The following is a 14,563-nucleotide window of genomic DNA, read 5'->3' as shown; positions in this document are numbered from 1 at the left end:
TAGCTTATGAAAATATATTCTATAATAAATCTAACAGTATTTATTTGGTACTATAAATTTTAGTATTTTTTATAAATTTGGTTAAAGTTTTAAAATTTTGACTCAGAACAACTCTGGAAGTTGAAGCTTTTATAGAGGGAGTAATGTATAACTATGTGTGCTTTAAACTGGATTCTAATTCTACAAAATATGAATATTGTGCTTGTTAGAGATTCATACATAGAGCGTGTTTGGATGGACAAAGGCAGAGGATTAATCGGAGTGTTGGCTAAAGTTACGGTTAATTCTTTCTCCCGCACCATTAGCTCAATAGCTGAACAAAGAGAACAACTAATTTAGACTAAACTTTATTAACCGACTAGTTATTAGCTCATCTAAACATGCTTATAATCCTGCTCCTGCTATTCCAAATTATAGTTTAATATGATTTTTGTCGAAATCTCTTTGACCTTGACCAAATTTTTTAAATTTTTTTTAACACCTACAAGTTAATAAATACACTTTTCAACTGTAACTCATGGAGGACAAAGTTAAGTCGAAGTATAACTTAGAGCTGGGTGAGTATATAAGAAGAGAATTTTTTTTAAATTAAAGTTTCCCGAGTTTATATTTCAAAAGCAAAAACAGCAAACGAGTTCAGCGTTTAGGCGTGCCCGCCAAGCGCCAATACATGAAAGCCTTGGGATCATTTCGGCACTCCAAACCCACATCGCTGGGGATCAAGTGCAGCGCAAGCAATTATCTCAACTCTGATGACGACTCCCTCTGAGTATTCCACTCGATCTGAGGTGGTAGTAAGGTTTCTTTCTCCAAATGATTTGACAATTCTTCCACCCGTCTTCCAAGCTCCTGCTTTAACATCGGCACCCATCTTCTTATCATCCTGACAACCATCATCAACACACTCTTCATCCCCGTCCATGGCACCTAAGGCTGGACGAAAAACTCGTAACTCGCTAGCTCGCTCGTTAATAGCTCGGCTCGAGCTCGACTCGTTTTATAATGAGCCAACTCGTTTTATAATGAGCCTGCTTGATTTATAACGAGCCAGCTCGTGAGCTGCTTGTATGCCCATATATTTCTCAGTAGCTCGACCTAGCCCATCCGTGAATCCCTAACTTTATCCTTCAATGGATAATACTTAAACTGTATGAGTATGACTATCATGTAGTTACGGTTGTGATCATAGTGGACTGGCTAGACAAAGCTCTAATTCATTTGTTGAATTGTTAAAGCTATAAGTACTTTGTTTTGTTCATTTTAAGTGTGTATGTGATGTATTTGTTGCTCAATTGCTTTTATAAATTTATAGTCTCTTTGTATTGTGTTTTTATGATTTGGCCGCGAGCTAAACGAGCTAACTCGAGCTCACTAACGAGCCGAGCCGAGCCAGCCTTCTAGCTCGTTTGTATAACGAGCCATAACGAGCCAATCTATAACGAGCCAAGCCACTAACGAGCCGAGTTGGCTCGATATCCAGCCCTAATGGCACCCCTTGAGAACAATGTTCATTTCTTTGTTTCCATATTGACCAAATCATAGCCGAGGATATCACATTAGTCAGTTCATGATTTTTACTAGCTAGTCATAGACGAGCCACAGATTCAAAGTTCTTTCAGACCCAACAAATCTAAAATCATAGACCAAACTAAATTGACCACACAACAATCAAGGAATAAATGAGTAACAAATTCTCTCTCATTGAACAACAAACATGTAGGATCACTTCTCAGTTCTCACCTTTTGGCTAGATTATCTCTAGTCAAAACTCTGTTGTTAGAAACAAGCCATAAGAACCCTCGAGGCACACTCAAAATTTCCAGATAGAGCTAATATAAATTGGGGCTATACCTCTAAATGAAATTACTGCATAGAGGGACCGCACTTCATATTTACCAGAAGAAGTATAACTCCATAAAATATGATCAGCCATAAAAACCGTCGAGGCACACTCAATTTCCAGATAGAGCTAATATAAATTGGGGCTATACTTCTAAATGAAATTACTATATAGAGGGACTGCACTTCACCAGAAGAAGTATAACTCCATAAAATATGATCCTCTTCTCCAGAGAAAGAGAAATCATCCATCATAGCTAAAAATTCCCACCAAAAGTTCATGATATACTCTCAAAAAAAGATTCATGATATACTCGGATACTGTCCTCCTAAATGTCAACTTCAAGTCGACACCACCCCACACATCACTAACAGTTTTACCCAACTATTCGTTAATAACATAAAGTGGCCAAAACAAAATAGCCAGACTAGTATTACCTATCCAAATGGCTTCCTAGAAGCTTACCTTTTTACCGTTGCCCACAATCTGACACCTATATGGGCGGCGTGTGCAGCCGAGAGCACCCCTTTTCAAAAAGGGCACGATCCAACCTCTTAACAGCAGAAGATATTAGGATTTTTGCTTTTATATTTAGAATCTAGAATCTAAACCCAAATGGCATTATATAAAAATATAATTAATAAAGAATCTAATAATATTTATTTGGTATCATAAATATTATTATATTATTATATAAATTTAGTTAAACAAAGTACTTTGACTTTAAAAAAAAAGTTAAAATGACTTGTAATTTGAGATGGAAGGAGTAACAGGTATTGGTGGGATCCAAGTATCCGACCATCCCATTATCCTCATAGCTCCAACTAATGACGTTAATAGGACATTAGAACCTCAAAATGTAGACTACTAATCTCAGATCAAGGGCATTTGACTTCTTATTAATGTACGGCGTTCTTTAACTGGGTTCTACAAAGACGAATACTGTTTTTTTTTTCATATTATAACTGCCTGTAATAGTACATATAAGCACCAGTTACATATTTCCTGTGGCTTCAAAAATTCAAACTAGCTATTGCATTTGATGCCTCACATGCATGAGATCATACAAACGAACTAATATCGGCATAGAACTGGCACCTACAGACCTACTCCAGCATTGGCACAGCAAAATAAATGTAGTACGCACTAAACTCAGCCACAGAATATTGTTAGATACAGAGAGATGGGTTAACGATCTTTGGCAAACGCCTGTTCCAATGCCTTCAGCCAATTCACGTACTGGCTGCGCTCCTTCTCAAGCAAGTGTTGGAGAATTGAGGTTGCCAGTTTGGGGTTGACGCCTCTTGCTACCAGATATTCTCGCAAAGCAGCCTGCAGCCGAGGGTCCAAGTCTCTGTGTAAAGAAAGGAAACACTGTCATTGAGTGCAAATGTGAGTTCTAAAAGGTAAATGTCCTAAGTTTGCTGCTGATTTTAGTTGAAGGAAACAGTGGCTATAGTTGTGTTGATGTTCTGGAGAACTTGTATCCTTTATATCTCCTTGGTGAATCAACATGGTAATATATTGGACATTTTTCTTACAACAACCATTATCTGAAGAATTGACACGGTCAACTACTTTAGGAATGAGTGGAACAATGAATAGGGGCAATATTGTCCAAAATCTAATTGTGCTTTACAAAAGATAGCATATATACAGTATTCATATTTAACTTTCAGTTCAGAGCAAGGAAAACGATAGCTGCATTACACTAGAGTGTTAAAGGATACCACCTTAATCCTTAATTGTCAAAATTTCATTGTCATGCAACAGGTTTAGTAGCAAATGACCATCTCGAGCCAAGTTTTTAGGTTAACATTAAATGCTGTGAATTGTAGCCCAGCAACTACCCTTGTTTCATGCTGGTTGACTTCAAACCATTGATGAAAGAAATTTGGTCCAAATAATCCAAGATGAGATAAGGTATTGAAATGCATGGTACAAACAGGTCAGGCAGATTCCTTACATCCACAATCACTTCCTCTAAGTTTATTACTCTATCAAATTACTTTATGTACTGAAAAAACTCTGTGGTAACTCCATTTTGATAATCTAGTTAAAGATAATGAACATCACAATGAAGATCATGAGATTCCAAATTAGAATAAAAATAGCATAGGAACCCAGGACATCTTGATGTAACTACTTTGATCCAGGATCAGGGCATGCTTAGTTGCATTTCCAGGCTATCCAATCTTTTTGTTGATTACTAGTTTTGTACTTCGGAAAAGACGGCCTTGACCTAAAGTTTTTCAACTAGCATGATTTTCAACAAAAAGACGTCTCTCACAACACGAACTTCAAACAATACAGGAGCATATGGTTCTGCTAAATCATGTGCAGTACTGATAAACAAGCGGCATTGGAAGCTTACTTCCCAGATCCGTAACAAAGGCAACAACTGAATTCAATGGAAATTTTCAAGGCAAACAGGACTTTCAGGAGTGAAGGAGAATACAAGTCTTGTGATTATTGTCATGGTACATTGGTCCTCGCCTACTTAGCCACATTTTGTGGACCATCCTTTGGTAACTTAGAGAATTTTTTCTAGGCAGTAAGCACAAAACCGTTGATCAAAAAAGAATGGTAATCGACTAAATATAAAGCTAGATGAAATGTCTTTAGAGTACATCAGATATTTATGATTGATGCCCAAGATACTAGCACAACTATTTACAATTTTCATCATGTAATGCAATGATTAACTATCTACAAATTCCAGGAACGTCTAGGCTGTCCTCAAATATGCCGTGACAAATTTTAACATCAAAATGCCAGCCATCTTTGCAAGAGAGATAAGACAATGTGTATAAAAAACAAACAGCAAAAGTGTGTGTGTGTGTGGGGGGGGGGGGGGGGGATTCTCGGTTTACAGATTTTTCTTGCGGGGAAGCACATAAAACAACAACAGCATCCACAGGAGTATTTTAACTAAAAGACAAAATATAAAAAAAAACAAGCAGAGCATAAGAGCACCACCTGAACTCCGGCCCTTCATACTCGTCTTGTCCAGCGGCGCCAGGGGCGGAGTGGTACCGAACAGCGTTAATAGCATAGTCGGCAGCGCCGCGATCCTCCTCGTCCCCAACCCAAGACGCACGGCAGTCGAAGTGCAGGACGGGCGTCGCGCCAGGCTTACTGACGAAGACCTTCATGAGCGCGGCCCTGGGCAGCGGGTCCTGGTCTACGAACCGCAGCGGGGCGAGAAGCGCCGACACGAGGACCTCCTCGGACCCGGCCCGGCGGCTCAGGAGCACGTCCTGCGCGCGCGGGGCGTCCGATACGGTGTCGAAGCCGGACGCGTCCTGCCAATGCGGGGGGTCAAAGGTGTGAGCTTTGCGCTGGATCGGGGGGTTGGGGGGATTGTGAGAGGATGAGGATGCGCGCGCGTTACCTCGGGACGGAGAGGAGGGTGAGCGGAGGGGCCGGAGGAGGCGGAGAGCTCGTGGGCGAGCTCCGCGCGGAGAGCGGCCAGGACACCGCCGTCGGTCGCCCCGCGGCGGAGGGCGGCGGAGGTTCTCAGCCGCCGCAGGAACATGGCGCACGGCGGGACGGGATGCAGAATTGCGGATCGATTCGGTCGCGGTTCGCAGGCGCAACCCGGCCCATTTGCAAAGGATGAACCGTGTACATACAGTCATACACAAAAAATATTTTTTTTTATATAAGTACACAGAAAATAAATAGAACTACATAAAGGTTCCATCTTTAATATTATTATTAATATATTATTATTTTAAATAGTGGCTAGACTTTGGCTGATACTAATTTGTTGTGAGAAAAAATATTTGTTTTCTTAGGCCTTGTTTAGTTCCAAAATTTTTGGCAAAATGAGCACTGTAGCAATTTCGTTTGTATTTGACAAATATTGTTCAATCATGGACTAACTAGGCTCAAAAGATTCGTCTCGTCAATTCCGACTAAACTGTGCAATTAGTTTTTATTTTTATCTATATTTAATACTCCATGTATACGTCTAAAGATTCGATGTGACGGAGAATCTGAAAAATTTTGCAAAATTTTTGGGGAACTAAACAAGGCCTTATAAAGCTAAACCCCACTAGATGAATTCTCTCTTCGTGCAAAGTGTCCACATCATTCCCCACTAAGTGACCCACTGAATCTTTTATCTCTTCATGCAAGATGTCCACATCATTCTCCACTAAGTATTCCATATTAATTATAAAAAATAATCATATCATCTATATCATATGAAATACTTTAAATCTTTAATATATTCACATAAAATTCATATACATACACTATTTGTTTTATCACCAATTAATTCCTCTATAATGGTAACCAAATATTATTTTTTGTTTTATTAGCTTAGCAATTTTTTACTAGATCTAATACAATAAAATACATGCAAGTCAAATTCATATGTGTACATACATAGTAGACTAAATATCATATAGTAATGCTATATATATAATGATTTATTTTTAAGAAAATCCCGCAACAACGCGCGGGGAATTCACCTAGTTATTATTGAAGTAGATATTGATTATTCATATGTAGGCACTAGGTAGGACGAAAGAGGATGAAATTAAAGAACCCGCTGCGTTCGGGTGCAGGGGGCGGCCGTGATGTTGGAACCAATGTAACTTGAGAGAAATAGTGGATGTTTGAGATGACCATGGTAACCCTAAACCCTAATCTAGCAGTGCCGGCGAAAAGAATCCAATAATTACGACAAACACCCTACGATCCCGATAATTGTTTCCACCACACACGACAGAGGAATTATAGAGATGAATGAATTACAACGCGCATTATCTCTGCCGCCACGGCTCGACGCTTACACTTCCTATATCGCACCATGCAGTCCACAACCACCGTCCTAAACACAACCCTTGCAGTTCCTATATCGCACCATACAGTCCACGCCCGCCATCCTAAACACATTCATAGATGTAGCCCAGGGGCGGGGAGGCGGGCAGGGGACCTGCGCCCCCCTAAGGCTTACTTTGGCAGCAGGGGCAATTTAGCCCCGGGAATGCAGCCTCAGACGTGGATTTTTTTTATTTTTCTTTCCCGTCTCCATCCGGGGTGAATATCCACGCACAGGAGAATATTACTGCAGCTGTTTGGCAGACAGCGGCGGCGCAGTGGCTCCTTGTGTCGAAGCGATGACGGGCGACGACGGCGCAGCGCCTCGTCCTACTTCCTAGCGTCGAAAAATAGAGCGATCCACGAGCAGACTGGGAACCGTGCCCGGTGTCTCAAGACGTGGAGCAGCGCCCCGAGGAAAAGACGTGGATCGGACAGTTCTCCCGCTCCGCTAAGGCTTCCAAACAGCGCTGTAATCTGACCCGTGGCCAGCTTCCGCACGGGCTTCTCGCCCTGGGAAAAGGCGAGGATCCCCGAGGGATCCCCTGTTGCCAAAGTAAGCCTAATGGTCCACGAGATTCACGAGTAGGATCTTTTAATCACACTTGATTATCACCAGCACTTAGTTAAACAGGCCCTTGCCAAGCCTAGTTAGGTTTTGTTTAATTCACTCCAAAATTCAAAAACTTTTCAAGATTTCATGTCACATCAAATCTTATGACACATGTATAGAACACTAAATATAAATAAAAAAATAACTAATTGCATAGTTTGTTTGTAATTTGCGAGAGAAATTTTTTGAGCCTAGTTAATTCATTGTTGGACAATAATTATCAAATAAAAACGAAAGTGCTACAGCCAAAAAAAAATTTTCACCTCCTCAAATAAACTTCCTTGTTTAGTTCCCTCGCGAAAACTTTTCAGGCTACTGTAGCACTTTCATTTGTATATGACAATTAGTGTCCAAATATATAGAGCAACTCCAACCATTATGCAAATGGACTTGACATTTACCAAAATGCATAAAACTCCAAAAAAAAACCCTCTCTAATCGTTATGCATTTGGACTTTGCATTTTACATAGCCATGAATTTGGAGGGGGAAACTTGGCATATATGCCAAAGGAGTCCGGCTATGCAAATAGAGATCACGGGATTGTCGGTTCCACCTCGCGGGCTTTTTTCTTCCCTTCGCGTGGTTTCCCTTCGCGCCGCCACCACTTCGCGCGATAGGAGAAGCATCGCGCGTCCTCCTTTGCCAGCTCACGATGGAGATCGGTACTGGAGCCAAGGGGCGAACCTGTACGACGACGAAATGATGGCCAACAGACGACGAACTGGTACGGTGAACGGGAACTAACGGAACAGGAGATCGGTACTGCGAACGGGAACGACGAACTGCGCAGCTCACGATCGGTACTGCGCGGCTGTTTGGCGCGGGAATTGGTGAACGGGAGACGACGGCGGGCTGTTTGGCGCGAGATCGATTGGCCGCGCGGGAAGGAGTGCCGCGAAACAAAATTTCCGGGAAAAAAAGATGATAGACTTGGCATTTTGCATAACGGTTGGAGATCACCTGATTTTAGCCTTGCCATTTTCATTTGGGGGTTTGCAATTTGGCTAAAATGCATAACTTCAAATGCATAATGGTTGGAGATGCTCTAACTAGCCACAAAAGATTTGTCTCAGACAAACTGTATAATTAATTATTTTTTTATTTACATTTAATACTCAATGCATGTACCACAAGATTCGATTTGACGGGAAATCTTGAAAAGTTTTTAGCTTTTGGGAGAAGCTAAACAGTTCTACTTGAAATCTAAAAAGATTTCCCATCACATCATGGAACATTAAATGTAGATGAAAAAACTAATTACACAGTTTGTCTGTAATTTACAAGATAAATTTTTTGAGCCTAGTTGATTTATGATTGGACAAGAAGTAATTAGCAAATATAAACGAAAATGCTATAGTGGCTAAATCAAAAACTTTTGAGAAGACAGTAAATCATGGCCGACAAGTGGGAGAGAAAACGAAGCGTCGCTTAATCATCGGTGAATACGAATCGACTACTCCGTGTCTCGCCGTCGTAGTCCTCCACAAACTCCGGACTCCGGCTCTCCGTCAGATGGCAGTGCGGCAGGTCGGCCGTGCCTCTGCGGCAGTTCCCTCCACGGCATGGCAGCGAAGCTGAGCGCCCTGAGCATCAGTGAGCAGGAACAACCGCCGCTTCAATGCAGCCGCGGGCCAGCGGCAAGCCTGCAACTCTCAATTCTCAAAGGTACTGCAATTGTCACATTAGTTCCCTATATGATACTAGTAACTATAGTTTGTTTATTTTTCTTCATTCACAGATCGATAGTGCCCATAGTGAATTGGTGATGTATTGATGTTAGTTGTTAATTCTATGAATAATATCTTTTTCAATTTTTATCTTCAATTTGGGCATTTTGCATTTGCCCAAGATGAAGAGATTAAGAATGATCGATGATTTATTTAAGCCGAGATCAAGCTTTGGCAATATATGTGTATATGTTTAATCATATACATAAACCTATATATGCTACTTTATTTTACCTTGTATATGGTAAATCTATATGACATTATATATGCATATATTCTAAATGTATATATCTTTACTTCAATTTTGCTTTATCATCCCACAAATTTTGTCAACACTCGGTGCTTTGACGAGTCAGCCACCCCTATGCCTCAATCCTAGCTCCGCACCTGGACAAGCCACTCTTGCAATGGATTTCTATGAGTTCGTGACGCTGTAGTGCAATCTCACTTGATCCGGTTGGGTTTCGCCAATGGATACATGGTCTACAAGTATCATGGCGAAGGAGATGCGAGTGCCGCATCTAGAGAAAACTCGTCATCAACGATGAATGCGAACCATGGAGGAGGAGCCTCATCATCGTCAATGGGGCATGACATTGGGGCATGACACTGCTGGTGAGAATGATCTCATCGCAATGGATGATTTTATCCAAGACGTGGTCGACGGCGATGGTAACAATAATGAGGATCTTGGTGAGCCGGTCTTGGAGGACCCTGAGTACACAGAGTTATTTGAGGAATTCATTAACCGCCTCGACAACGCTGACCTTCTATTTGGAAGCCCAAGGTGGCTAGAGAACGAACTTCCAAGAGATGATGGAGCAGCTGTCAAAGGATCGACTCGATAAGGACTATTCGAAGCAATGGACGGTGTTCCATTTTGATCTTGAGGTGCTGATGCTGAAGGCTCATTTTGGATGGTTCGACACTAGCTTCAACGAGATGTTATGTATCCTTGCACAACAAGATTTTTCAATTTCTCCTAGTAATGTGGGTTCTTCTAGTGTTTTAGCATTTAAAATTTAGTATAAACTTTCTCTAGTAAATGCCTCCTAGTGAGGATTCCTTAGTGTTTGACTAGTGGTAGTGTTTTATTACTAACTAAAAACACTAGGAGAACTTCACCATTTTGGTAGTGTTGGTTCCTTGCTTTCAAAGGATAACAAAGTGCTTCTAGTCGGCTAGCCTAGCACATAAATAAATAGGTTTTCTAGCCTAAGTTGTGGCCCAATAAATCATATGGATAAAGTTGTCTTCAACCTCGAGAAGTCCAGATGCATCTGACGGCCCTCCTACACGTACAGTAGAACTTGATAAAAAAAAATTCATGGGAGGCCTCAGGTATCCAAGGGCTCGATGGCGGTAGGGGGGCTCGAGCTGTCCCCCTGTCTAGGTCTACCCCTGAGAGTCATGAAGTAGGTAGATCAATGTGGCAGTTGAACGCGTAGGGCTTCACGTTTAAGCAAGTGGTGTGGTAGTGCTGGTTGAAATTTGGCCCTGGGTGCTCGTGCTTGAATTATTTTAGCAACCGCAATATATAGCACACGATGGTATAATATGTTTTATACCACATTTTCAAGTGAAAATGCAGTTCTTTGGAGCAACACTATTATTTATGAAGTGCTCAAATTAGAAACTAAATAGAAAAAGGATTAGACGAAGCATAAAAGGGACTTATATTTTGCTGTAGTTTTGAAGAGTAGCACGTCACAACCCTGTCAGACACAAATTGACGGAGAAGTTTCAAGCTCGAGTTATATTTCTAACTTGGGCATTCTTGTTGTTTATGCATAAATCTTCATTTTTCAAAATAACTAGGTAGAGTATCACCAATTTATTTCAGTTAGTTTTCGCACAACAAGCAAGGAGCAGAATAGCAGAACTAATTATTCTAGACAAGAAGCTTGTGAACAATGACATTTCTCCTATGTTCCTAGCTCTAAAAAAGTCTGAAAAATATGTTGAAACTAAAATATCCTGAGAACAAACTGAAAACATGTTGTTCAATGCATATTTTTGACATTTGGGGTTGTTGACAAATGACAATATGCCAATATCTCCTTAATCAATAGCTGAATATCAAAACAATTGCAGAGAATGAGAAACCTGCATTAGCATTACATACCTTTGATGGCTTGATACTATAAGGCCTTGTTTGGATGTTGTCGGATTCACCTCAATCCACATGTGTTGGAGTAGATTGGGGTGGAATTTAGTTCAAGTTACACTCCAATCCACACCAACACATATGGATTGATGTGAATCCAACTACATCCAAACAAGACCTAACTTAACTTGTGTTGCGTCACCCCGTGGAGCGTGGGTGTTGGCTGGCCAGCCGCCCGCTCCTCCTGTTCGACGCTGCTTCGCCCTGGCCATGCACTTGACGTCTGCGCCACCACGCCTGGCCGCTGGCCACCTCCAGCCGCTGGCCGGTTCCCTGCGCTCTCGCTTTCTGGTCGGTGATGACCTTCTCGTCCTCACGTACTGTTCCAGAATATCAGTGTTACGATTTTTATAACTGCCGAGTCACCCACCCGGCCGGCAGTGATGTTCCACCCTCAGACCTCAACTGACATGGATTTCAGCAATGATAGGGCTTCCGACCTTGCAGTGATTATTAGATCTGGTATAGTGTGCATGCATTCTGTTTTTTTTTTGTTTGAATCCATAATATCATAGTATCATGTTTGTTAACTTATTTGCGAGAAGGTCAGACATACACCTTTCTGATGTCACAAACACGCTGTTAATATATATATTTCTGATAGATTAAATTAGTACTGAATTTGCTAATTTCTAACGATAGATATTTTGGACATTTTGTAGAACTACACGGTACCAGCGCCCTTCGTCTTGGGAGCAACGTGCGGTGGTCATCTGTCCATGGTGCACATCACCTCTGACAAATAAGATGCGCCACGATATTTTAGTTTGTGGCCACGTGTGGAACGAAAGGTCTACATATATACAGGTGTAGCTTTAGTGGAGCTCAGCAAGGAGTACTCCTATAGCTTGTCATGTTCTGTCCTATCAACGCCGAGGTTTTCTGTTGTGGTGTCGCTTTGCCACATATCCTTTGAGCTCTTGTGCTGGTGTCTTCCTTGCTTCCTTGTAGGAGTACATTGTTTTTCCAGCGAGCGAGCTTCGCAGCAGCTAGCCAAACTAGTTGGGACGTTATATATATATATATATATATCATTCTACTCTGCTGGCAACTCTTTTTTTAGCTCAAAGTTGTTATTTTTAATTAAGTTGATAGTGAAATAGTCGACAGAGATTTTTATTAAAAAATAACTAGTCGATAGATGAGTCATCATTTGCGAACACATGGTGAATATATACAACCATGTGCGATGAGTAATGAGTGATTGTTAGAGATGATGCCCTTAGCCATAGGAGCAACGCGCGGTGGTCATGTGTCCATGGGGACGCATCCGACTCTTGTTGCCAAAGATAGGCCACATACGATGTTACTTCTGGTCCTGGACTCCTGGTAACGATGGATCCTGTGTTTGTGGCCCGGTGTGGAAGGAAAAGTCTACATATATACACAGGGAGCAGAGCATGTCAATAGTTTGTCAACTGGCTTTCTCATTTTTAACTTTTTAGCAAAGTAAGAAAAAACTCTCTCTAATAGTTTAACATTTTTTCTCTCCATCTTTTCCAACCTCGCAAACATTTATCCCGAGCGTGCATATAGGCGCGCAGCCTAGGAGCGTGCATCTGGAATTTTCTGGCCTGTCTAGTAAGCAGAAAGAAGAATAAGATTCTAGGTAAGAAAAATATGGTGAAAGGACTTAAACATGTATAGAAACAAATTTAGGGTTCCTAATACAAAACATAAGCCCAGGTTGGAGGAAAAAATGCTGAGAAAGAAAATTAAGATAGAAATATAGAAAACTTGTAGAGATGACTTCTTTTTTTCTTCTCATACTAATTTAGTAGTTGACAAACACTTAAAGAATAAAATATAAACATCTCTTGAAGATTAATTTGGGCTTGGATCCGCCTCCACCTTCAGTCCTCCACCGACCGTGATGAATGACATGGCATGGGAGCCCGGCTACTATCATTGTTTCCATTCCTAGGCGACATTTCCATGGCAGTAGTCTGAAAAGGATGTGCTTGGATGTTACAAGCAACTTGCAACAACAACAAATTTTTTTTTCAAAAAGAACAGAAATATTTTTTAGAGGGTCTCCTCTACTTCAACTCATATCTAGGTACAACGCACGCACCACTGGTAGGAAACGGACCTTTGGTTCAGCATTAATTAGCAACGATTAGGAGGACTCAGAACTAATATTTAGTTTTGATTGATAACACCAACTCGGTTGATGTTAAAGTCATTCACAGGTTAGTTCATAAGGATATTTCCAATACAAGAAACTAAAAATAGTTTCTATGTGTAAGGATATTATGTCAAGAAACTATTGAAGTTATATAGTACTTGCAACATATATTTAGTTCACGAGAAATGACACTACATCGAAGAAGCTAAGAAACAATAACTATTATTGTTACCTCAAATAAATTTAGAATGACATAAATTTGGAACAAATTACTTGCAGCCTCGGTTCTTCTGTCCCTATGTGGCTTGATAAATTAAATAATTGAATTAATAGATCAACTATTTTCTTCAATGACTTGATACCTGATAGCTTGTGTGGATCGGAAGCAATTTGAAGTTGTCAGATTAAACAACCGCTAAAACTATACTACTGCAATTACAAGTGCATGCCACAAGCCCTATAACTGAATACTGATGAACGGAAACTGAAATCACTTACCGCAGGACAGGGTCGCAGGATGTTAGGGATAGAGGGACTGCAGCGCCACTGTCCGCTATGTTAGAGGCTAGATACGATCAGTCAATCACGCGGTTCACGGGATTACAACAACTGGACAGGCTGTCGCACGATTTCACGAACTCGCGAATAAGTAGGGTCACCGTGTAGACTTTACCGCCCGTCACATCGAATATTTGGACACATACATGGAGTACTAAATATAGATTATTTACAAAACTAAAAACACAACTAGAGAACAATTTGCGAGACGAATCTTTTAAGCCTAATTAGTCTATGATTGGACAATATTTTTCAAATAAAACGAAAATACTACAGTACCTGTTAAACTTTACCAACCTCAACCAAACACCCTCTAATTGACTAAATACATGTAGTATAGATGCTTATGCTGATGGGCCCCAACGTCATGGCCCCCCGGCCGTCGCACTGGCTGCCCTCCCCCTTAAGACGGGCCTGCGCGCAGCAGTAGGCATACTTGCGGCCATGACAGTGGTGAGATAGAGCACAAAGGATCGCGAGGAGATGAGATTTTTCTCGTCGCACGTGTAGACATCAAGTAGTCGGTTTCTTTCTCTTTCTTCATTTAATTATCTTCCACATCATCAAAATGCTGATGTGACAACATAATAATTAGAGATAGAAACTATTGTAAGAAAAGCATCCTATTCAAACTCATGTACTCCTTCCATAGTTTTTGACTTAAAGGTACCATGTTTGACCATTTGTTTTTATTT

At 40.9% G+C, this 14,563-nt stretch overlaps 1 protein-coding gene across 1 annotated transcript; it reads right to left on the bottom strand.

The window, feature by feature from the left end:
• Positions 2,756 to 5,453, bottom strand: LOC8070363. Its single transcript, XM_002441675.2, has 3 exons — positions 5,235 to 5,453; positions 4,820 to 5,145; positions 2,756 to 3,194 (listed from the first exon to the last, which is right to left on the bottom strand). Exons 1-3 carry the CDS (start codon positions 5,376 to 5,378, stop codon positions 3,029 to 3,031), a joined length of 636 nt encoding a protein of 211 aa, XP_002441720.1. The 5' UTR covers positions 5,379 to 5,453; the 3' UTR covers positions 2,756 to 3,028.

The sequence above is a fragment of the Sorghum bicolor genome, chromosome 8 (assembly GCF_000003195.3).
Source record: "Sorghum bicolor cultivar BTx623 chromosome 8, Sorghum_bicolor_NCBIv3, whole genome shotgun sequence".
Classification (NCBI taxonomy): domain Eukaryota; kingdom Viridiplantae; phylum Streptophyta; class Magnoliopsida; order Poales; family Poaceae; genus Sorghum; species Sorghum bicolor.
The sequence above is the reverse complement of the archived record's forward strand: the minus strand, read 5'-3'. Positions and strand labels throughout refer to the sequence as shown.